The following is a 25945-nucleotide window of genomic DNA, read 5'->3' as shown; positions in this document are numbered from 1 at the left end:
AACAAAATGTGGTTGTTGGTCACTTTATCTGAATTGTAGAATCGCATCCAAAGTCATTATGCCGTATTGTTGTTTTTGTGCCTTTCATGGAAAATTATTTTTTCTTTTGGCTTCTGATTGGGCAACATGACTTATGTGGACAGAAAAATCGTTGAATATTTGGACATAAACAAATAGAAAATCTTCTTTTTCTTTCGGCTTGTCCCATTAATATACTCTAAAATCAATAACATGTGTAGATGGAGATACAAGGTGAATGTTTATGTATTTCTATGGAACAATTTCTTAAACTCATTGCGACATAAATAAATTACACAAATAACCAGGAAAATACATGAATTAAAATATATATAAAATATTAATGAAGGGAAAAATATATATTGATATGTATTGAAATAGTTCTATTAAAATTATACGGTGAAACCTCCATTTGATGGACCCCAATTAATTGGCTATGGGAAGTTACGGACCATCTGAGTACGACATGGGTCCCAAAATAGTTTCCGGTTGTCACTTTAACGGGCTTCCAAAAAAATATTTCCAAAATCGGCCACTGTTGTTCATTGGCGCTGTGGCGCTGTACTGGCTGAGACTGGGACACACATTTCACTTGAGAGCTATGCAATCTGACTAGATCAAAACAATAGACCATCCTCACGTGACTAATTTGCGGCCATGTTGAATGTGGCAACATACATTCCGCTTAAGGGAATGTATTGATATTTGGCGGCAAGGTGCAACATTTCCAACCTATGTATTGACTTGGCGGCCATGATGGCGGGAGTTCGATCTCTTGTTGCATTGTGCTCTGTGCACAGAGAGTACACATTGCCACAGTGTTAACTTAAAGGGGAATACAAGACATATCTCTGGAGACTGAAACATGGTATTTTTGATACAGTAACATTCTTTTTTTGATCAAGCTGTTCATCTCCAACAAATCACTTGGAAATAGGAAGCGCACCAATTCCTCATGGCTCATGAAATCCACCCGCCCTTGTCTCGCCCATGAGTACATCAACAATGTCAATGTCGAGTACACTAGTGTGGTAAGTTTGGATAAAATTTTAAACTTTCAAAATGTTTTCAAGCTTTTTTATTTTTTTTCAAAGTTTATTGATAGTAACGTTGTGCTGAACTTGGCAATTTACCCAAGAAAGAAGTACAAAACGATAATGTTGTACTGCAGTGTACAAAGCTTCCAAAATACGAGCCTTCAGGCTGTTTAATGCCACTCTTAGCTGAAGTGACAAAAACTTTGTCCCACAATATCTAACCGTGTGTCTAATTGGTGAGTTGGCAAAGGAATTGTTTTACAGAGCATTTTGGTTCCATTTTCCATTTTTTTTTTCGTTTTACTTTCAGTTTTGTGCGGGTGGCATGGTGAATGACTGGTTAGCAAATTGGCCTCACAATTCTGAGGACTGGGATTCAAATCCCAGCCCCGCCTGTGCGAATTTTGCAGGTTCTCAATGTGTCTCCGTGGGTTGTATCTGGGTACTCCAAAACATACATGGTAGGTTGACTGAGGAAATTCCCTGGAGCTGTGAATGTGATTGTTTGTTTACATGTGTGAGCAGTATTCACGCGACCCTAGTGAGGATAAGCGGTTCAGACTACCACTTTTGCATATTTTACATAAAATTAAATAATTTAATAGAAATGTTAAAAAAATGCTGGGGGAAATAAAAAAACACACACAAAAAAAGAGACTTTTACAGCTAAATTACTTTAACACGAATAAGCCATCATTCTGTTCAGGTTTTTAGCTTGTCTGCCTTTTGAAAGGATTCTTCCAGTCAGGTGCGACCAAGGCCATCGTTGGCTCCGCTTGCCGGGCCGCCAAAGTTTTGGACTTTTATTTGGATCCGCATGAGTGCGAGCTCAATAATCCTCCATAATTAATCACACATTGATTAACGACTCAGTGCTTAAAGTACCTCGCTCAGTGCCAGTAATGCGTGCAACAGCACTCCTGATAATAACAAAGCATTGAAGTTTAGTCGCCGACAGAAAAGTTCTGCTTCTTTATGGCTCGTTTGCGCCGAGATCGATGGCGTACGTGCATGATAAATTGCGCGGGGACGGCTATTGACGCGCTATCATTAAGACTTTTTTTAATTAGTCGGCGGGTAGGAAAAAAGGATGAAATGTAGCAGCAGCAGCAGGGGCCCCCGTCACAATTGCCAAACGGTTGTGTGTCATCTTCCATGTAGTGCATGTGTAAAGTATGCACAGTACTTTTTCCTCGACAATTGTTTATGTGAAGGCAGTGCTGGGCAAAATATGGCCTGTGAGGAGAGTACGTAGTAACAAGCGCCATATACTCCCTGACATTAACTGAAGTTACTTTTTTGATGAATGGACCTTTACAACTCGTACAACAATAGCCAATCAGATCGCCGCATTGTCTTAACCCCTGGCTTGACACGCCCCTCTCGCCGTATTGTCCCACAAGCAATGCTGGTTGTCAGTAGCGTGCGCTTGGAAAAGTTAATGTTGTGAAGAAAATGGTCCTCGGATGCACTTGGGGAATGTGGAATTCTGATGAAAGATATCCTGCTAGGTTGCAAGGGACCCGGTTGATTCATTTCCCAAAGCCTAAAACACAGTTGACGACGTGTCTATGATGGATTAAGGCTCGCGGAAGCGCGCGCGTACAACTAAATGTGGACAATATCAACAAACACAAGGCTGTATGTTCGAAGGTAAGTGAGGGAGAAGTATCTTCTCCAAGTTTGATTGAATTATTATCAGTACTTTATACATTGCAGGAGAACAACTTTCACTTTGTTACCGTATCACTGACCTGGTGCATGAAGTGTGTCGTGTTTTATGCCGAAGAGTCATCTTAGTGATACGTATATGTGCAATGTCATGCAAGAGAAATGTCTATTTGCCTATTTGTATCACATCAAATTTTCAAGACAGAGCACTGGGTTCCATTACGAGCCAAGTCAAATGAATACACCCACTCACTTATAAAGACTACAATGATATTACTCGTGATCTTTCCAAGTAAAAAGAATTCACCCTGCTTTATATGCGGAGTATGATTCCACTATTTTGTCCTTTTGGATTTCAATATGAAGTTTGTGAGGCGTCAAACTTTCTTGCATTGATCTCCAACGTTTCGCTACAACTCTGACATTACGTCCTGCTCCTTCCAAAATCTTAATTCCGTGTACATACCCTTGCGTGAAATAGTTGAGACCTCTCTGTAGAACTCTCTTGGACAGGTCTGACACATTTGGAAAAAATACATACCCCAATATTATCTGGAATATGCGATAGAGAATCCTGTTCAAACCTGTTATGTTCAGTCGACATTTTGGAAGATTGTGGGGCATGGCAACTGTCGCTATGTGGGGGGGGGGGCAGAGCTGAAGATCGCCATTCGGAAAGGTCCATTGTCAGCCTCCTTTTAATGCAACATAGTTTTACTTTTACTCGAGTAATTTCATTAAGAACAAATGCTACTTCTACTCTGTTGTATTGTGTAACATTCTGCTCTCTGCTTATACAGTATTAATCTAGTTTGGTTTTGCAAAGAGACTTGTGACACGACTGTGGCTACTAGTCTTGTTTGACTCTATTCGACCAATTAAACGGAGCCAGGCAGTCACGTGACTGCGCATTCGAAGCAAAGCAGCAAGCAAAGTTTTCAAAGTGACATGGCAGCAATCTTTATTTCCTTACTGGTACGCTCTAGGTCACCCGTGACTCGCGTGAGCGTTACGACAAAAATGGAGGGACGGACTACGAAGAAAAAAAAACAGATATCTGTTTCTGCCTTAAAATGTCGCCATTCCAGACTATAACTTTTCTTGGAACTTGAGAAACATACAAGATGCTCTCATTGCGTTTTCAAAATGTTGTGCTCTCTGGGATAAAAACCAGCAGCTCAACCACATCACTTGAATGCAAATTGCAGATGTGCGCACTGAAGATAGATGTGAATTGGTGAAACTCACATATTTGAAAAAATACTGGTCAAGAACAAATTTCTTTTCAAGATTTAAAAAAAAAAAAAAAAAAGGTTGCAAGGTTGATGCAGGAGCATTTTGATGCACTGAATCCGAGTACTGTATCACATTACTGTTGCTCAATCAGGTCGACTTTTTGGACTAAGACCACATTTTTGTTTACATGTCAAGGCATTTTTTGCTTTAGAGTTTCAAATAATCTGTGCCACATGTCCTGAATTTTGAACAATGATGATGGAGCAATTTATTGGTGCTTATTTTTTTTATTTTCTTTTTTTTTTACCAATGTCTTCTATTCAATTTAGAGTAAGCAAAATTTGTAAAATTTGATTTATAATTGGGCACCAAACTGGCATAAAAACCTCACCGCACTGAATACTTTCTTACTCTAATTATTTGAAGGACTAGTTATTACTTTTTCACACGTAATGCTCTTCATGAATTCAGTACGAAATCCATATGGGGTTAAATATTTTAGACTGAAGTAGACGAAGGTTTTTACAATAGAAAATCAATTTCCATGAATATTTTTGACTGCATTGTGATAAAGTTGACATTTTTTTCATCAGTTGGACAGATATGCGCATGTGGTTGTGACCCACCGGTGGCTTCTTTCAGCATTTCGTCTTGGCGACCTCCTCACTGTTTTGTCAATTTCCATCCATAATCCCCTCACAAGAATCTTCCTCCATCTCTCCAGGAGATGAGAAGCTCGTGCCACAATTTCCTCCCCCGGCTTTGCCTCGCTCTCCCTTTCCTCCTATCTCCCCCATCTTGCCTCATCCTCCATGTTGCTCTTCTTCCTTGCGCCGCTTCGGGATAATGGAATTCAGAGAAGACGAGACTTCCCAGAGCAGAGGGACACCCCTTCATTCTCTTCGTCAATTATGCTCAACGGGACTTCGCTGAGACGTCGATTACAATGAGGGGCACTGCAGGTCCCACCACGACGTTTAGGACCGCTTTCCACCAGGCACTTTGGTTTTCCAAGCCCGAATTTCGTGTCACTTAGGTAAACTTCCAAATTCTATGATTGAAATCTGTCACTCGTCTGCCTACTGTATCTGCTTCTATTTACAGTGGTACTGTACCTCTACTTATGAATGCCTCTAGTAATGAAAAATTCAGGTTACAAAAAGAAAAAATTGGCACTGGATTTGTAGCCCTCCTGGAGCCTATCCCAACTGTCATTGGGCAGGAGACGGGGTACAACCTGAACTGGTTGCCAGCCAATCACATGGCACATGAAGACAAACAATCATTGCACTCACAATCACACCTTCGGGCAATTTAGAGTCTCCAATGACTGCAAGGCTGGCACGGACAGAACATGCAAACTCCGCACAGGCGGGGCTGGGATTTGAATCCCGGTCCCCAGAACTGTCAGGCCAATGCTGTACATACAAAAGTCTTCAAATTTGCCCAAAATGGTTGTTTTACACTGTCTGGAGTAATGCGGACTTTGTATCGGTCCATTGTGGTGAAGAGGGAGCAAAGTCAAAAGGCCAAGTTCTCAATTAACCAGTCGATCTATGTTCCTACCCTCACCTATGGACACGAGCTGTGGGTCATGACCGAAAGAACAAGATCCCGGATACAAGCGGCCGAAATGAGTTTGCTCAGCACGGTGTCCGGGCTCTCCCTTGGAGATAGGGTGAGAAACTCGGTCATCTGGGAGGGGCTCAATGTTGATCCGCTGCGAGCCAGATGAGGTGGCTGGGGCATCTGATCTGAATGCCTCACAGACGCCTCCCTGGTGAGGTGTTTCGCCCATGTCCAACCAGAAACAGACCCCAGGGACAACCCAGGACACGCTGGAGAGACTCTGTTTCTCGGCTGGACTGGGAACGCCTAGGGATCCCTCTGGAAGAGCTGGAAAACGTGGCCGGGGAAAGGGAAGTCTGGGTATCCCTGCTGAAGCTACTTTCCCTGCGACCCGACCCAGAGAAGCGGTAGAAAATGGATGTAGAGATGGATGGTTGCTTTAAACCAATAAGGCCAACTTCCTGCTTGGCTCCCTGAGACTTCTCCATACATCCTAACCAGACTTCACCTTGAGGAAAATAGTTGACCAGTTACCAGATTTTGCGTCAAGGTGGCTATTTTCTCGGGGGTGCTGCCTGGGGACGGCTTTATGTAAAGCAACCAGTTTCGCCAGGCCTCGCTCAGCAAGGTGTCCTTTGCGTGTTTGTCCTCGCTCGACAAGGTGCCAACAGCAGACATTAAAGAGTCGAGGTCCGCTTTCTACTTTATTAATTGGGTGTGAAATGACTGTCATTCCAGCCGAGGCGCTCAAGGTGTCTCAGTGACGGAGTGCTCGGCCTGAGAAACTGATAGTCTCGCTGCACATTTAAGTGCAAATGCGGGCGTTGTCGCACCACCCGTAAACGTATGGGGGGTCTGGGTGCGAGGGGGGGGGGGGCTCTCGCTTGAAGGGAATGATGGATGTTTGCAGGATTGGTGAGGCATAGCGGCCGATGAGATTTGCAAAAAAATTATTGCGCTGGTAATCAGCTCATCTGCCATGGAGGAAGAAATACAGACGGGAACGTTCAAAGGTCGGCTTCACGAGACGAGCGCTCAAATTAGTCTTTAGCGCACGTTTTTGGCATAATAATAAGGTATTAATGAGTGTGTAAGAACTTGGTTACAGGTCCAGGTAGGTTCCAGACCCACTGTAGATCAGATATTTTAAAATTCAACATTATTTCGTTTTGACATCAGTTAAAATAAATAGTTGAACAAAACAAAACATGAACTCTGGTAAGAATCCAAAACTGATATAATAGGACCGCGTTAGGAAAAAAAAGTTTGTGTTTGTTTTCAAATACACGCAAACACAAAACAACATGATTAAGAATCAAAATGTGTTGGGTCTTTACAATAAATGACAAGAATCAAATGGCACCCTTTCAAATGATTTCCATGCAGAATGCTGTGAGCGAAAGTTACACAAATAACAAAGTACTTACTGTATTATGCGCTTATTCTGAAAGATAAGGCGCACCACTTCCTGTAGCGGAAGTAACTTGCTTTACAATCGATATGCCCAACTTTCACTAATGAACATCACAAAATAACCGATTGTGGTGCAGCAAGTGATGGATATTGCAAACAAGTTACTAAGTGTGTACTTGTACTCAACTACACAGTTAAGCCTGGTACAGACATTAAAAAAATTATCAAGCAGTTTTTGTCTCGATTTTGTCTCTTCCCGACTCTGGATGGGATAGGATTATTCTCTGGTCGGAGGTGTGTTACGAGTAAATTTGTTCCAATAATAACACCCAAAACAGGTCAGGCCCAACAAGGTTAAATATTAATCATGTTTAATATTTATGAGCAAAAATTTTCATGTGTGTGGGAGAGGTCGGGGGGAGGCAAAAGCCAATTACGCCCAAGTTATGAATTCCTGAATTGTGACATGAAACTAAATGCAGCCGAGAAGATGAAAGAAGCAGCTGTAAATAAGAACAAAAATGTCCTCCCAGATGTCATATTTTGTATGAAAGTGAGTTTCCTCCGAAAGCAGGAAATATTTTCCAAAGCAGCCTCTTGCAATTAATTTTTTTAATGACTTCAACATTCCTGTCTGGGGTCGCTTCTGTGACGCTTGGGAAACACCGGCACAAAATATTGTTTTAGGACTTGATTCTTGATTAGTAGTCGAGCAAAATCTTCATGTGTGTGCTTTTTTTGTGTTGAGATATTAGGAACACACCACACACGGTATGGCCCAAGATTTTTCTTTTTTAAATCTTCATATGTAGTGTCTCTACACATTTTTTTTCAAATCTGAAAAATCCTCAAGTGTGTACTGGGTCTTAGTGCCACGTTCTGCTTCCAGTTGGTGAGTTCACTGCCCATGCATAGGCGACGTTTTTTCTTTTTCTGCACATGCTGACCCAAAACAAAGCACAAAGTGAAGGGTCATAAGGGTCATGCTATTCATTAGCCTGTCTATGGCATTTTGCAACATGTATTAACATTACGACAGCAGGAGGAAAAGTCGTGTGGTTGTTGTGAATACACAATTTCTCTTTGGAGTGGTGTCAAACATCTTGAAGCCTCCTGTTTTAAATATTTGTTCACTCTGCCAAACTACTGCTTGTTGTAAAGTGTGTTGATTTTTTTTTTTTTTTTTCAAAATTTTCTTCTTATCTTTCTTCCGATCATCTTTACAAAACTTTTAACCCAAGTTATTTTCCATAACCAAAATTCCGGATGGCGACTCTTATTTGTCGTTTAAGACGAGTGGTTTATCGTTGACACCCTCAACTTTCACCGCAGCCACGTTTGTCGTTGGCATTGTACGGTGGCCTGGAAGTGCAATAGCATGGAGTAAATCGGCAAATAAAAATCTATCATGTCGGCCTTTTATTGCAACCAGCCGTTTGCGGCGCAATCCTCAGTGTGACTCCACAACCCTTTATAAAAGCCCTTTCAAACCTCATTTTCTTAGCTCACTCAATTATGGACCCATTAGTGTCAAGCGTCTTGTGCACAAATGACTTAAAAAAAAAAAAAAGAATACAACTCCCTTGTACTTTCATTCAGTTGCAAGAGGAAATTACTCCGCTCCCTCCCGGGACCTCCGCAGTGTTCCAGTTGACTCAATCGCGTCCCCAGCAGGGATATCTGGAAGCTTGGCGTACACGTCATCTCAGACAGGACGGGCTTTATGTCGGGTGCTTCGCCACTGTCTTGAGCAGAAAAAGTGTTTTTGTGAGATGAGAAATTCTGCTTGGTCCTTGATGTGTAATGCGTTGTTAAAATGAAGAAATACCCCCCCCCCCCGCATCCCTTTATTGCTCCTGTAGCCTTGCTGCACAGCTCTCAGTAATTGTTTTCTCAGCCCCCGCACCCCAAAAAAAAAATTAAATTTATGTGTTAATCCGTTAACGCCACTCCCTAACTAGCAAAGGATGTAAACTTTATTAATAGCATTCCAGAGCAATGTTTCCGAGGTGTTTGGAAAATAGTAAGACACAAAATGCAAGCTATGATATTCCACAGTGTTCCATTCCAATAAGTGGTCAGACAGGTATCATGCTAGTACCACTCGGGTATACATGGGAAGTCACGCTGTTGGTTCTGATGATTGCAGTTCCACTCACCGTGATTTCCGACCGATAAGACGTGACTTTTTTCCACACGCTTTCAACCCTCCGGTTTATGCGGTGATGCGGCTAATTTGTGCATTTTTTTCTAATGGCCCTAAGGGGGCACTCGAGGGAAAAGGTAAGAGTGAGACCGGTGGAATATATGTGCCGAGGAAGTGACTTTTACCAGTCCGGTCCTGTTAGCACTGCGCTAGCGTGTTACTGCAGTTTCTCAGTGATTTTTACCGGTATGTTTCCCAGCCCTGTTAGCATGGCGCTAGCGTTAACATTAGTGTTAGCGCGGTGCTAGTATTAGCGTTAAACTCTGTGAACTGTCTTTCTTTGTAAATATCTTGTGTTTCAATGTGGGTTTCAATGTTGGCACTTGCGGCTTTTACACGGCTGCGGTGTATGTATGTACCAAATGGTATTTCCTTTACAAATATACTGGGTGAGGTTCATAACCAGGTGAGCTCTGTAGGTCAGGAATTATGGTAATTCCAGTAGGTGCCTGAATGGTGCATTTTTGGACAGTTCCAGTCTCAAAGAAATAAAGAAGGAGACTTTACATTTGTTTGGGATTACCGAAAAGTCTTCTGTCAAATTAATTCCTCGTAATTACTGAGTACATTTTGGTAACTGATTTGCACATTCTGGTGAGTTTGAGCTGTCAGAGTTTTCAGGTTTGCAAGGCGGACCCCAATGTAGAGAAGCAAGGAGGCAAGACAGGAGTGCTGAAACAAAATGGTCAATATGGATCATGGAAAAAAAAAAATAAAAAAAAACTTAAATATTAAATTTACAAAGTCTCAGAAAATCAAGACTCAAAGTAACAAAGGAATTCTAATCCACCAAACACTCACCGTTACAATAAATAAATAAATACAATACAATAAATGACCGGGCAATGATCCAACACAGGCAGTCAGAAAATGGGAAACTAAATCCAAGCACGCTGAGGAGACAATCAGGGACACCAGGAAAGGACATGAATGGCTGGAGAGAGCTGATTGGTAGACCCAAGAAACAGGTTTTATGAGAACTGGTGGACAAAAAAACCTAAGGAGACCAAACAAGACATCAACAAGTGTCACAATAAAACAAGACATAACATGAAGCACACCAAAATGTAATCTAAAAGAAAAATAAATTCTGATATGTACCTTGTGTGTTTTGGAGACTGTCTAGCCCATTGTAATACCCGTTCATATTGCATATTCTGGTAACTGTCTATCAGATTCCATCAGCGCTTTTTCATTTTGGTAAGTGTCTAGCAGAGCGGTTCTCAAATGTTGTCGCTCAAGGAAATGCTATTTCCTGTTGTTGCAAAGTAGTGACCCACTTTTATAAAGTTTAGGAGCTGTAGAGATGTGTTTTGTTAAGAAACGGCCTTTGAAAAACACTTGTAGTGTACATTATATTTTAAAATTCTGTTGCAAATGAGTTGGATCGACAGCTAAAATAGCAACCAGAGGCTGAGCTGCACTGTATTTGTATACAGAGTAAACTAGTGGCTAGAGGGCAAGGAAGTAAAATTTCTTGTCAGTTTCCTATTATGTTCTGTGTGGGAACTTGATACAACTTTGTAATATCCAAAAAAAAAAAAAAAAAATCTGATTCTGTTCATTTTTTTTAATTTACTTTCTTTGACCCACTTTTGGTTTGCGACCTACCAGTTGAGAATGACTGGTCTGGTGCTTTATAGTAATTTCCTAGCTCACTCTTATAAATACTTAGCCCATTTTGGTGACTGTCTAGCACATGTGCTAAAACCCCTGTATCATATTCTGGTAGATGTTTGTCCCATTCTGGCCACTCCATAACCCATTTTACTGACTTCAATGGTACATTCTGATTCCCGTCTGACACATTCTTGGAACTGTCTGGCGCGGTATTGGTATCCGCATCACATTCTAAATGTAAATGTTCTGCACATTCCAATGAATGGCTGGATTTTCGCCCATTGCGGTCACTGTCCAGCACATTCTTGGAGCTAATTACTACCAGTACTTACTAGCACATTTCACTGTCTAAGGTCGAACACATTCTAGTAAGTAGCTAACCTCTTCTGGTAAATGCCTTGAACAATCGGCTAACTATCGAGCACAAGGTTCTGCGACCCACAACTACACTACCACATGTGGCGCTTCCATCATTCTGCTGTCACTCTCTGTGACTTAAATAACGGGTACTTAATGATGGCTTGTATTTTAATTTAATTCAATCCTTTATCAAGTGTAATTTGAAATTTGAAAACCTGGCGTGATTTTAGGATTGAATAACTGCTAATGTGCAACACCTGGCACCAAGCTTTATTGAACTACTTGACTCCAAAAAAGTAAAGCATGGATAAATTAAAAGGAAAATGTACATTTCTGAAGAAAATACAGTATTTAATGCTGTTACATGAAGTATTTTAAAAACAAACATCGCTCGAGTCTCACAGATGACAGTTTACAAATGTGAGTGAAAATGAAAATCTCGTCTGCAGCCTTGACAAGCCTTTGCCGTATTCAGGGACAAAAATCCTACTAACCAGATAAAAAAAGAAAAACATTTTAATTGGCTCTTATTTGTGAAAATTTGTATTTTACGTTGCGAGTAAAATAGTCTTTTTTTTTTTTTTTTTCATTTCAAGTTGACAGCTGAATGCATGCTCCACAAGGGATAAAATGGTGACAACATCGAAGCAGATGACATTTTTGTGAGTCGCTGCAGGTGGTTAATTTATGCTCGGCTTTCATTTTATGAATGTGCGAAAAGTCGTGTATTTTCCCATTTACAAAATAGAAATGATTTTGGTAGTTCTAATCCACCTAAAATAGGAAAGATGTAGTCCAGCCAGGGCGACAGGATGGACCAGCTGGTAAAGCGTTGGCCTCACAGCGCTGATACCCCGGGTTTGATCCCGGCCCCGCCTGTGTGGAGTTTGCATGTTCTCCCCGTGCCTGCGTGGGTTTCCTCCGGGCACTGCGGTTTCCTCCCATGTCACAAAAACATGCAAAATTAATTGGAGACTGTAAATTGCCCCCGGGTGTGATTGTGAGTGCGGCTGTTTGTCTCGATGTGCCCTGCGATTGGCTGGCAACCAGTTCAGGGTGCACCCTCCCTCCTGCCCGTTGACAGGTGGGATAGGCTCCAGCATTCCTGTGACCCTTGTGAGGATAAGCAGCTAAGAACATGGATGGATGGAGTTCAGACAGTGAGAGAACAAAAGGGTGTGTGCACATAAATCTCTTAATTAGAGAAATAGGATAGGGGAATTGTTTCGGTTGGAAAAAAAATCACCATTAAATGCAGAAGCAGTATTTCTTTAATAACATCAATGTGCTCATCGTAGAGTAATCCATTTTTAGTTTGCACCGCGCCTCATGAAAAACTAAGCCCACCTGAGCCCACCTGACCCCTCACCCCCCCTCGTGATCTGTTAGTACTGCAGCGCCACACACTTGCCCATAAATCACACGGCTTTACCCCCAGCATCCCGACGCCGTGCACGACTCGCGCACGCCCCCCGATTGGGCCGGCGAGACCCTCCTCTCGGCTCCCCAAATCCCGCCTCCGCCTCGCACGCCCATTGGCCGAGCCCCTCGCCGCGGAGCTGCCACTCAAGGCGCCGGAGCTCCTTGTTGCGCGCGCCTGGCGTGCTCTGCTGCGGGGCTGAGAGGCGACGAGGCGCGCTGCATACCAACGCACACTTCCACGGACCCCCACCCGCTCTCACAGGCATCCACGGCAAGTTTTTTTTTTTTTTTTTTTTTTTCGCGGGGAGAATCCCGGAGCACGGCAAACTCTGCTTGTGGAATATTTGGGTTTTTCGGTTTTTTTTTTTGTCTGTGTGTGTGTCTTTGCTGACATTTCGCAGGCGTGATAAACAACGCGCGGGGTCCCTGTGAGGTGCGAAAAGACGACAAGTGGATTCAACTGATGTTCGGTGCGTAGAAGACGCTCTTGTTTGCTTGACATTTCCAACGCAGGAATACTCCTTAGCTCAACATAAACAGAACGAAGCGCATCGGTGGAATCCATTACAACTCCCATCATGGGCTGCGCACTCTTGCTGAACGCCTTGGCCGGCTTGCTCCTGGTGCTCTTGTGCAAAGGTAAGTTGATGACATGTGGACCGCGATGCACGCGTGTGTTTTGCTTCGTGCATTTATGAAAGGAAGATTGCTGCGCGCCTGTGCATATTGCGTGCGTGCGCGCGCGCGTAATTCATCAGCGCAGAGCCAGCCCCGAGTGCAACGAGTGGTGCATGTTAAGATGTTTACTCAGTCTCGGAACCAAAATAACCAAGACTAGAAGGGGTGGGCTTTTCTGTACGTGACACGAATGACGGTCAATCTGCGTGCATACCGCGCGCGCGTGCGTGTGTGTTTGCGTGTCTTCGCGCGCGCGCGCGCCTGGTGTGTAGTTGGAAAAGTGTAGCGGGCGATGCAGAGGAGTTAAGTGTCGTGTCACCTCCATATCAACAAGGTCGACAGGGACGAAGGGTGAGACACGATGACAGGGGGCGCAGCATGGGTCAAAGTTGACGTGGGTAGTGGTTTCAAGGTGATGTCACCTACAGAGGACGTTTTTTCTTTTCTTTTTCTTTTTTTTTTTACTCTCATACCGCACCTCTAAGAAATACACAAAAACCCTCATTGAGGATTAGGATTGGTATAGTATTGCAAAAAAGAGTAAATGTATATAAATATATGCTGGTATCAAGTGTAAATGGGGGGGGGGGGGGGGATTACATTGTGGGTTCCAGGGATTGCAGTTCCATTTACTTCCCAGGACAGTCGGTGACGTGTCTCTGAACTGTGGCAACTAACATGAAGAAGAAGACATGATGGCCTTCTGTAGATTTGGATTACTAAAAATAACGCTTAGATCAATGCAGAGTGTTGCAACAACCGTTCCAGATGTGACTGTACCATGATGTTTACGTCTCGGACATGTCTGATAACCGTATAGCACATTCTGCTGACTGTTTAGGTCCTTCTGTTCACTGTTTCGTACTCTGTGGTGAGTATCTTCCGCGTTCCAAGAACTGTGTACTACTTCTAAGTCATTGTCTAGTTCATTCCAGTACGTTTCAAGGACATACTGGTGACTATCGACCATATCCTCGTGACTGTCGATGTGATGTCAAGTAAGTTCTAGTAACTGTGAAGCACAGTTTGATTACTGTCTTGCCCATCACAGGAACAGTCTAGCACATTTCCGGTAACGGTCTGGTACTCTCCAGTAACTGTCCAAAATGTTTCAATAGATGTTGAGTACATTATTGCATTACAGTGACTGTCTTGTGCGTTCTAGTAAAGGTCAAGTGCATTCTGGTAATAGTTTAGATCACTACAGTGACTTACAGCAAACTACAGAAACAGTCAATGTTAGGCTTGTAACTGTCAAGCATGTTTCTATAACTGTCGAGTATATTCTGATAATTGTCAAGGACATACCAGTGTCTAGAGCAGAGTTGGGCAAACAATGAGCCATGAGCCACATCTGGCCCTTGGAGCATTTCAATCCGGCTCACCAAAAATTCGTAGAAACTCACTCAAATCATATCAAAATCATGCCTGCATTCCTTTGACCTTGTCCTGTAACGCAAGTCAGTGGTTCCGCCAGGTAGTGCAGTAGATAGCGATACGTGAATTGATTTTGGCTGTTCTGTTTTTACTCTGCCACTGCATTGAACCCTTTTTCAAGCCCGAGTGGGCCAAAGAAATGAAGACAGTGAGTGCAGAATGTTTCATCTAGAATGGACTACTAAATACTTAGACGCGCAAGTCCTGTCAAGGGCTGTATGTCTGATTTGTTAAGAAACCATTGCGGTTTTAGAGGAATATAACATCAGCTGTCACTTTTCTCCCAAGCATGCTTATTATGCTAACAGCCAATCAACGCAGGAACTGATGGCCACAGCTCAGCGGGTAAAATCAAGCTTGAAGGCTCAACGAAACACATTTATCTGACAAACTGCCATCCAACATACAGTCACACAAGAACCTGAAACAGGGCCACGGGAGCTGCAGATGCAACTGATTGCTCTCCAGTGTGATACGGTCTTAAAAGACAAGTTCAACCCGAACCAAACTGTATAAGTTATATGCTTCATTAAGCGCAAACAAATTTCCACAAAGATGGCAGAGAGGAAGCTTGTTGTGTTTGGCTCTACATACATTTTGCGTGTGAACAGACTTTTCGTGTGATGAACGCCAAGAAAACGTCGCTTAGATCCCAGATGAGTGATGAACACTTCAGATGTGTTTTGGGAATCGCTACAACAGAACTAACACCAGATTTTGATCATAAAAGGTGAACATCAAAACAACACTGTTCCCATTAAAAGCAAATCTAAGTGTGAACACTGCAGTGCCTGTGTAAGCATTTGGTCCTGGCTCGGCACACCCCTCAAATTTTAAAAGCCAATGTGGCCTCTGAGCCAAAAGGTTTGCCCTCCCCTGGTCTAAACCATTCTGGTGACTGTCTCCCAACTTTCTGCTACCTGTCTAGTGAGTCACTTTGTCGTCTATTCCTTTCTGATGACTGTATAGCACATTATGGCAACTGTCTTGTACACTCTAATAACTGTGTGGCAGATTTCATTGAGTGTCTTGTCCAGTCTGGTGCCTATCGAGCATATTCTGGTAAGTGTTTAGCACAGCTCTCCTTGTGTGGTCAAGAAGAAAAAAAAAAAATCCATCAATCCAAAGTGCTTGAGCACTCATCCTAACTTGCTTAGTGATCAATAAAGTTTGGAACCCATTAAAGCAGAGGTGTCAAACTCATTGCCAAATTGTAGTGACAGTTTCCCTCAAAGGGCCGTTACGACTGTGAAACCATAAAAATTTTGAAGCGCCTCAACAGGTTTATACGGAGCCCCTAAAGGGGCATTGAAAAAACAAAAACAAAACAACTCACTAATTTCTCATTGTAATGAGTAGGTTTCTCATTGTAATGAGAAACTCGTCCATTGCACGTGTGCATATATAAAAAAAAAAACCCTTATTCCTTATTCATGAAGCTACCGCTAGCAGGTAAATAAGCTATGACTACCTGAACGCAGGAAGGTGTCGCTAGCAGGTGAATAAGCCACGACCCATTTTTATAATAAATAAATTAATAATTAATTAATTAATAAATAATTTTAAAATAGCCATTTTTTGACACTCACTGTAATGACTAAGTTACTCAAGAGTAAGTTAGTGAGTAAGTTATTCATTGTAACTCATGAGTAAGTTACAAGTTACTCATGTTACTTAGTTACTCATACTCTTGCAATGGTTCATTTCATTAAGTTACTCATTACAATGAGAAACCATTTACTTTTTTTTCAATGTCCCTTAAGGGGCTCCGTAGGTTTACACATGAAATTAATGAGCTAGTTTTGGAATCAGAAATCAAGGGAGATTGTTTTTTCGACTAAAGGGGCATTGAAAAAAAACCAAAACAACTAATTAGTTTCTCTTTGTAATGAGAAACTTTCTCATTGTAATGAGTAAATTTCTCATTGTAATGAGTAACTAGTCCATTGCATGTGTGCATGTATAAAAGTCCCTTATTCCTTACTCAGGAAGCTACCGCTAGCAGGTAAAAAAGCTATGACCCATGGGTAGCCATTTTTTGACACTCTCATTCTAATGAGTAAGTTACTTATGAGTTACAATGAGTAACTTACTCATGAGTAAGTTACATGTTACTGATGTAACTCATACTCTTGTAATGACTCATTACATTTAGATACTCATTACAATGAGTAAGTTCTTCATTGTAATGAGTCAGTTACTCAATGAGTAACTGACTCATTACAATGACAAACCATTTAGTTTTTTTTTTTTTCAATGTCCCTTAAGGGTAGGTTTACATGTGAAATTAATGAACTAGTTTTGGAATCAGAAATCAAGGGAAATTGTTTTTTTGACTATTGTTGAGGTTTTGGTAACACAAAAATTGCTTGTAATATTTATATTTAATAATGTTATCACTTATTATATGGCAAGTTGAAATTGATTGATTTAGATTTATTTTGAATTGATTTAGCTCCGCGGGCCACATAAAACCATGCGGTGGGCCGGATCTGGCCTCCGGGCCTTGAGTTTGACACCTGTGTCGTCAATGTTATCATTTGTGATTTGAATGATTTGATGATTTTAATTTTTTTTAACACATTTTAACAAAGACTTTAACAAAAAAAAAAAATAATAATAATGGAAGTTGAGATGAATGATTTGCCCTCACGGACCACATAAAATCTTGCATCGGGCCGGATCTGGCCCCCGGGACTCGAGTTGGACATCTGTGCACTAAAGCCTTCTCGCACCCTTCCTCACATCATCCCCGAGTGCTCTCAGCACGCTGTGGGATGTCCCCACGTTTATTAGTTTTGCAAGACGTACTCATCATGCTCAGTAATTAAGCTCACGCCCCCACATCGCCACCCATACACACGCCGACTCCTACTTCATCTATGCACGCATGCAAAAGAAAAAAAAAACCCACAAATACACACCTGCTGCAATTACTTCCGCCTTCGCCCGGTGGGAAATCAGTATAAAAATAAATTAGCCCGACCCTTAATAACAGTAATTGATGTGTCAGTGCAATAAGATGGGGGGTTAACAACCTGCAGTAGGACGCCTGCCTCAAGGGGGCAGGATTGAGCGGGAGGGTTGCCGAGGGGGGGCGGCCGGTCATGCTTGGCGCTGAGCAGACGAATGGCGCTGCAGGATGCGTGAAAACACAGCCAACTCAGCGGGTGTGTGCATACGCGCGCACACACACACATTTCATTTCATCTGTGTGAGCTCCTGCAAAGGGACCAATCATGACTGGTTTCTTCATATGACCAGAGATGCAGTGTGGCCCTGCAAGTGTGTTATTTTGGAGGGGAGTCGGGGGTGGGGGAAGGGGTTGCGCGAATGTGAATAAATGATGCAGCAGTGCAACAATCCTGTGAGGGGCCATCTTGCAATTGCCGCGAGTCCACTGTGAGATTGCTGAGAGATCAGCAAACCTAGTTTGTGGTAAAAGTCACATTCGGGTACCTCGAGCCCATTTCTGGTTCCTGTCTAACAAATTCTGATAACTGGAGTGCATTCTGGGAACCGTAGCTCATTCTCATACATTACCAATTGCATTCAGGGAATTGCCCAGTACATTGCAATAACACTTGAATAGATTCACTTAACTTCACATTCTGATCACTTGACTCGTACATCCTGGTCACCATCGCACTACCTGGTCACTGCCCATCCCATTCCAGTCCAGTTCTGGTATCACTCCAACACGGAGTATGAAGCAGAATCGTACTGGTCAGTCTCCAAGTTTTTTTTTTGGGTAACTGGTTAGCATATTTTAGCAATTGTGTAATCCATTGTACTGTGATTTCTCGAGTATAATATGTCCTGATGTATAATGCGCACCCCCAAAGTTGACCCAAAAAAAAAAAAAAAAAAAAAAAAAAAAACAGGAAAACCATTCTACCATTGTACAATGCGCACCACCAATTTGCTGCTATCCATATGCTCACAATATTAGGAATGATCTGTATTTATATTTTGTTAGGATTGTACTTGTATTGTTTTCCCAAAAATTGTCTGTACAACAATCATTAATAATAATCATTGTGGACATGCTGATGTAGCGGTAATATAATTTCGGGACAGACCGTAGGACACACTTGTCCTGGTCCCCGTAATTGTCAGAACAGAATCCCTCAACCAACTGAATGCTCAACGATGGCATAACATTTAATTAATACCGTTAATAACATATATTACAGTCTTAAATAAATAAACAATTTAACACTGTTTAACTTAAAGATTTTTTATTTTTTTTGCATGAAATATTTGTGCATATTTCAGTTTATCCTCTACATTACACATCCTTGCCAAGACTTCAAAAGACGCATCTGACTCATCTCCAATCTGGAAAAAAAAAACCTTTGGTGCATCACTGTCAAACTCATCATTGATGAATTGGTCTAGTTCTGGTGCTTCCTGCATTCATGAACGGCGATCCCATCTTGTCATGGCGTTTGTGAGGAAACATTTTTGAATCCCAAGAGTCTTGGTTCCCTTTATTTCTCATTATTATCAGCGCTTTGATGGGAAGGTCCACCGTGGTTAACAGCGGAGCCTCTTGGCCCCGTTCGGCTACAATCTCTCTTCATAGCGTCAGGTCGCGATCAAAACAAAAGGTCAAACTACGTAGAAATCAGCGTAATGGGCACTTTTAAAAGAAGCGAGAATCTAAACCGAGTGCGCTATCCCTTTTTTGAAATCATCGTACGATAGTTTCGGCTCACGTTGTTTTGCTTCCGGTTTGGCCGCGTCATCGGGCGGAGTGGTGAAACATTTCTTTTAAAAGCGGCTGGATAACTAGAACTTGTAGTCGTCGTTTTTTTGTCTTCGTTTAAGTTGAAACAAACTCACGGGCAGTCGTTTCTGATGTTTGGTGCAGTAGCACACTACTTTTTAAGCTAACGATCGTAAAATGCAAAACTTCTCCCTCCCCGCCACCTCCGAAGAGGTCAGTGTCCAGAGTTCACGTTGGTGGCGCACATTACTGTAATATATATAAATGTGTAACATAAGACATTGAATATCATTTCGAAATTTATTTGTATACGTTTTTTTTTTTTTTTACCACTATGTACCTGTATACAACTATACAATGTGATTGTATTTTGTATTTTTCATCCATACCTAAATATAATGCACTCTATTGACTTTTTGAAAATATTTTGGGAAAAATTGCGCATTATTGTCGAGAAATTACGGTAATTCTCCCACACAACCTTTGAACTGCCTTCCATTTTCTTAACAGTCTCGGACATTCTAGTTAGTTTCTAGTAGGACATTTCGGTAACTGTTTTGCCCATTCCAGCAACAGGTTAGCACATGTTGCTATCGCTCCTAAAGGTTATGCTGATCAGGACTGAATCTGCGCCATTTCCACACCAGTGGAGCACACTCAGGAAACTGCCATTTTCTTCCTGAAACTGTCTGGCAGGTTCTGTTTAATACAGCACAAATTCCCGTCTATCATGCTTGATGCACGATAGCGAGGGTGCTCGTGGTGAGAACACGCATGAGAGCGGTTGGGGTGGATTTGTCGTCTGTCTTGTGTCCTTCTGGTTTAAAAGTCGGGGGTTGATTCTCAGTGAGCCCAACATGCATGTACACACGTATACGCGCATGCACACACACACACAAGCTGGACCAAATGTTTTGGCGAGCAGAAGAGAAGGGTCATGCCAGCGTCAACAGATGCCTGGTGTTGGTAATCTGGAGACTGTTTTTTTTTTTTTTTTTTCTTTCCCCACTTCCATCCTCCCCATGAAATCCTCAGTTTGTCCTCCACGCCGGGCTCACACAGACGCTTTCGCCTCGTTGGCAGCTTTCATTTTAGTGCGCTACCATTCCGAGTCAAGAGCCGCAGGGAGAAGGGTCGGAGGTTTAGCCAACCTCGAGTGTGCTCAACATCCCAACACTACCACCCCACCCCCGCACCTCCACACTCCCATCCTCCTGTGCCACTTTTTCTTCCCACTCCTTCGGCTTGCCATGCTGCAGTGCCTCCGACATCTGCTTATTCCCACTGCTGATACAGCGCCAAGGCGACACCTTTGGAAAAAAAAAAAAAAAATTCCTGCTGCGTTTTGACCTAAAACTAGAAGCGACGGGGAGCCGCGATGGAAAAATGATAAGAAAGCTTATTTATCACAGTGACAGTTTTACAAGGCAGCATTGCTGTTCCAGCATAGCTAAGGAAGGAACGGCACCACGACCAAGATTTCTCCATTTTTTAGCACTAATCAGGTTGAAATGAGTCCAGATGTCGCCGAAAACAAGTGCGACGTCGGTGACTCATCAGGCCTTAATATTTTGTGGTATCGCGGCACTTATTTGATTCGGAAAATGAATTCCAGTGCAAAGTTGCCACCACTTCAGTTATGAATATTCAGCCAAGAGGGAGAGAATGTGATGAGGAAGTGAACTTTTCCTTCTGTTGAATTTTCAAAGATTTATTTAATTTGTTGCTAACATGGGCAGTAGGTTCATTGCCCTGATCTAAAGTACAAAACCTACAACAGTTTTTATTTCCTTGAGTTTTTGTGTCTTTTGCACCCTCGGATGTCATCATAAAAGGATATGATAATTGTAAAAAAGATGACACTTTCTGATAATTGTCTAGTACATTCCAGTAACTGTTTAGCATATTCCGTTAACTGTGTAGTACAGGGGTGCCCAGACTTTTTTTTACCCCAAGATCTACTTTTCAAGCAGCCAACGACGGGGGACGGGGGGGGTTGAAGCTTGCTCCCAAACCATTTTAAGGTTAATGTTATATTGCCTCCTATATTTAAAACACAGAATTAGCTTTTTGTGCACTGTATTGTCTGCGCTTTCATCACGGATCAGGCTGTGCCAAGATGGAATTTTAAGATGACACACCATGTCATCCTGCACTTTCTACTTTGGCTTGAGACCAAACCTTTCCCACTCGGAAAAGAGAAAATCTCGTCCAGTTTAACCACTTTTTTTTCGATGATTATTCACATACTGAATCCTCATTGCATCTTAAAACAACAGCATTTATTTTTTTTAACGTTCTATTAATATTGAACGTAAACACAAGCAGCATGTCTAGCTTGTCTTTGCTCTATGTTGCCCAGACTGTGTTGCTAACTAAAGCAGCGGTGCTGGACGCTGTCATTATAAAACACATTGATGGGGTGCGTAAGTATTGTAACATTTGTAATTATGAGTTTACGTCTTTAAGAGCGGGGTGGGGGTGAGGGCTAAGGTAAACTAGGAAAAAGAGTGTGTGGCAGAGCAGCGGTCGTTGTTAGAGAAAGTTCCATGTGCTGCCTAAAAGAAACCAGTGGCTTCTTCTTTTCATTTTTTTTTACAGTACGTATGTGAATTGTGCCATTGGATGTAACAACCAGTCATCCCTCACTCTTTGAATCACATTGCAAAATTGCTGTATGTTATGCTTTCAAATTGCATTGGATTCTTTTTGCGCGCAACGCAGAATATCTGCAAAGGGACTGCATCAGCGGTGCACAATTGCGCATGCGTGCAGTTTAGAGAGAACATTGGCTGATGTCTTTTTTTTTTGGCCACGCCATCCCGCGATCGACTCGTCTTGGTCGATCGCAATCGACGCATTGAGCACCCCTGGTATAGTACATTCTAGTAACTGTCTAGCAGATTCCAATATCTGTCACGAAACGGGGCTCAAGGGTGGACCCAAATGCACGACTCCAGAGACAGCAGACAGTACAGAGGAAACCTTTATTCGGTCCGAGGTCTGAGATCAGGCAGGCAGTCCAAACAATCCGAAGTACTAGTACGGATGGGCTTACGAGGGTGGTCAGTGGACAGGCGTGGGTCGGTGCACGGAGAGCAGAAGTCAGGAAAACAGGAGTGCGGGAACGAGGCATCAAGAACAACGATCTTGCGGAGGACAAATCGTTCCCTAAGTCCTATATATACTGGGAGGCATTAACCGGGACAAGGTGCAGGTGTGCGCTGACTAATTGGCTGGCCAGGCCCAGCCTGTACAGGAAGCCCGGAGCATGACAATATCTGCCCAACAAATTTCGGTCAAAGTCGAGCACTTTCAACTCACAGTCCTTCACATTCATGTAACTAGCTAGCACACTCTGGTAACTGTGTAGCATATTCCAGTCACTGTATGGTAACTCTCTGGCATACTCCGGTAACTGTCTATACTCCTTCCTGTAACTGTCTAGACCGTTCTGCTAATTGTATAGCCAATTCTGGTGACAGTCGAGCACATTCTATAACCGTCTCATCCATTCCATTAACTGTTGTGTCTTGTCTTGTCTTGCCTAGCACAGCCTGTAACTGCCTATCGCATTCTTGTAACTGTCCAATGCATTCTGATGACAACCAATTATGAGCTTGGTAATCTCCTGGAGTGTTTGGATGTCTCTCACCTGAGCGTCGACCGACAAGCTCAGGTGAGTCTCCGTCAAAAGGACACCCCGTCACAACCCACATCCTCGCCGTATCGTCAGCGTCATAAACAACCATTAAAACCGGCACTTGTTTGCAGTTATAATTACCATTATAATGGACAAAGTGCAGCGTGGCGGAATGTGATGGGCAGTTATTGCAGTTAATTGGTAGTAGCGGCCTCATGTGCCGCCTCCTGGCATCAAGACCAACCCGGGTGGGAATAAGAATCCCATTCTAGTAAAAGTCGGAATGTTAAATCAATGTAAAGCCAAATGAAGCCAAGCCTGTCATATATATATATATATATATATATATATATATGTGTATATGTATATGTCAGCATCTTAATTAATATTGCACTTTCAATAGCAATAAATGGAGACAATAAAATAAAGACCAGGCAGCGGAGAGCCACCGGTGTGATCTTCCTTCCGCTGACGCCTTTTTGTTGTCAAAGACAGACAATGCAAGAGGGAGAGGAAAGCAATCGAGATTAGCGCGGGCGGGTGGTCCTCAGGGAGCTGCCAGGGATGAGGGTCCCGCTTCCCTCCCTGTCCTCATTACCACCAGACAAGGAAGTCGCCGGCAAAATCAATAGGAAAGGCTTAGGTGGTAATGCGGGCCACGCCATTGCTTCTGTGTGGGGCTTTTTTCTGCTTTTGTCTTGAAGTGAGAGTTGGACTCGTGAGTGCCAGCTAGCCCAATGACTCACTTTGTTTTATTTGTCCTGTAAAAACTGGAGTGATTACTCTTTAGCACATTACAGCAGGTAACTGGGTAGGTACTCAATTCCAGGCTACTAGTCAAGCACAATCTGCAAAAAAAGTTTGGGATCCACCGGTCTAGACCATCCTGGGCAAAGAGTCTGTTGACTGTCTAGACTCTTCTGGGAACTGTCTAGCACAATATGAAAAATGTCTGCGGACTGTCTGGCAGATCTTGGTAACTGTTAAAAACGTTCTGTAAACTGTTGAACACATTCTGGTAACTGTCATGTCCATTCTGGTAATTCTTCAGAAAATTGCAGTCACTGTCGAGCAAACCCGTGTTACTGTCTAGTGCATTGTTGCAACGGTCCATTACTTTCAAGTAATTTATTAGAATATCGTGATAAGTGTCGCTCACGTTCCCATAACTGTTAAGCACATTACGGTGAAGTCTAGTAGATTCTGGTAACTTGTCTGGTGCATTCTGGTAAATCCAATCTAATAGCCGTCTAGGAGCAGTCAAGCACATTCTGGTACTGTAACACTATGGTCCATTCTGGTACCTGTCTGTCACATTCTGGTAAGCGACAAGCACATCGATATAACAGTCTAGCATATTCCTATAATTGTTTAGCATATTTTGTTAACTGTATTACAGATTCCATGAATAGTGCAGCCATTTCAAATACATTTGTATCATATTTCTGCAATTGTGTTGTTAATTCAGGTAACTGTCTAGCACATTATGGTAACTAATCTGATATAGATATGGTCGTTGTAGTTACAGTCTGATACATTTTGGTACATGTTAAGCATACATTTTGCACACTGAAAACTGTCGAGCACAATCTGATTTTGGTAAATTTCAAGAGCATCTTGATGTCTGACAAGCAAATTCCGGTATTTTGCTAATTGTCTAGCACATTAGGGTTATGCCCTGACACATGAGTAAGCTTTCTAGCATATTCCTGCATCCGTCTGGCACATTCTGCTAAGACAATCATAATGTTGATGATGTGTGGATAGAGACTTGCAAGGATAGCGTCACATTCGTCCACAACATTTGTAATTGCTCACGCGGTTATAATTGCCGGACATTGTTGCCGTAACAACTTGGAACAGCACAGCTTGTACCATGGCCCTGCATTTGTGAAGAAAGAGCAACTCCACAGGTTTTCCCACCACTATGGAAAGAAGACCGATAGCTTCCCTTAAATCTCCTTTATTATCTGCTGCTGTTTACATGCGTAAAACTAGCAGGTCCAACACATGCTAACATAATGGTTTCGTGTTGCGCAGTCTTGAATCGGGCGAGGTGTTGGCAAAAGAAATAAAAAGTGCGGGAACACAGATCAATACATATTTCAACAGCTTTTTCTGAAGCCAAGAGACTTGCGCAGAGAGAGCTAGAAGGAAGGAGGAGAGTAATTGTGTTCCACATTCTCATTGTCAGGGGTGCGCGGGAGATTCAAGGATAATTGCGTCCCAGGCTTTAATAGATAGAGAGCGAAAGGGTGGAGAAGAAGCGCTAACGAGCGGCGCATAGCAAACACGCGGCGCTGAGGCCCCCGCAATATGGCACTTCATAATAGCACCTGGATAAAGGACATTCTGGTAACTGTTTAGCACATACTGATAAGAGTAAAACCCATTCTGGTAACTGTCTACTTCATTCCGTTAATGATCTTGTACATTCTGGTACCAGGTAAAACACATTTTGGTGACTACCCAGTCATTTCTGGTAACTGTCTAGTCCATCCTCGGAATTGTCTAGAATATTCTGAAACTGTCTTGTGCCTTCTGGCGCCAGTTTATTGCATTCTGGTAATGGTCAAACTCATTCTGGAGAATCTCTGTTCCATTCTGGTAACTGTCAAACGGAGATGGGAGACTTGAGTCGACTCACGTTGCCAGTTTTACGTCTCGTGACAACTTCCTGTTACCAATCTGGTTTCTGTCAAAGTAAACTCTGATAAATGTATCCTAAATTCCAGTAACTGACTTCTCTTTTCTGTGAACAGTCAAGTGCATTCTCTTAACTGTCTGGTAATGACTGGGAATCGCCTAAAATTCCAGAAGAGTCTTTTCTTCTTGGTAACTCGAGTCCTTTTCAGTCACTTTTTGCATGATGTGTGAGACTGTGTGGCACGGGAATAGCTGCA

At 42.5% G+C, this 25945-nt stretch overlaps 1 protein-coding gene across 3 annotated transcripts in view; it reads left to right on the top strand.

Moving 5' to 3' along the window:
* Positions 1 to 12939: 12939 nt before the first annotated feature.
* The window catches only part of iglon5 (IgLON family member 5), a 190932-nt gene continuing 177926 nt past the window's right edge, over positions 12940 to 25945 (top strand). For 2 of the 3 annotated variants that reach the window (XM_061821352.1, XM_061821350.1), the window contains exon 1: positions 12940 to 13191. In XM_061821352.1, coding sequence (XP_061677336.1) covers positions 13131 to 13191 — 61 coding nt within the window. In that variant the 5' untranslated portion in view covers positions 12940 to 13130. The remainder of the gene's footprint in view (positions 13192 to 25945) is intronic. The other variant, XM_061821351.1, reaches the window with a different exon arrangement.

This window comes from Syngnathoides biaculeatus, chromosome 5 (assembly GCF_019802595.1).
Source record: "Syngnathoides biaculeatus isolate LvHL_M chromosome 5, ASM1980259v1, whole genome shotgun sequence".
NCBI classification, from domain to species: Eukaryota; Metazoa; Chordata; class Actinopteri; order Syngnathiformes; family Syngnathidae; genus Syngnathoides; species Syngnathoides biaculeatus.
The sequence above is the reverse complement of the archived record's forward strand: the minus strand, read 5'-3'. Positions and strand labels throughout refer to the sequence as shown.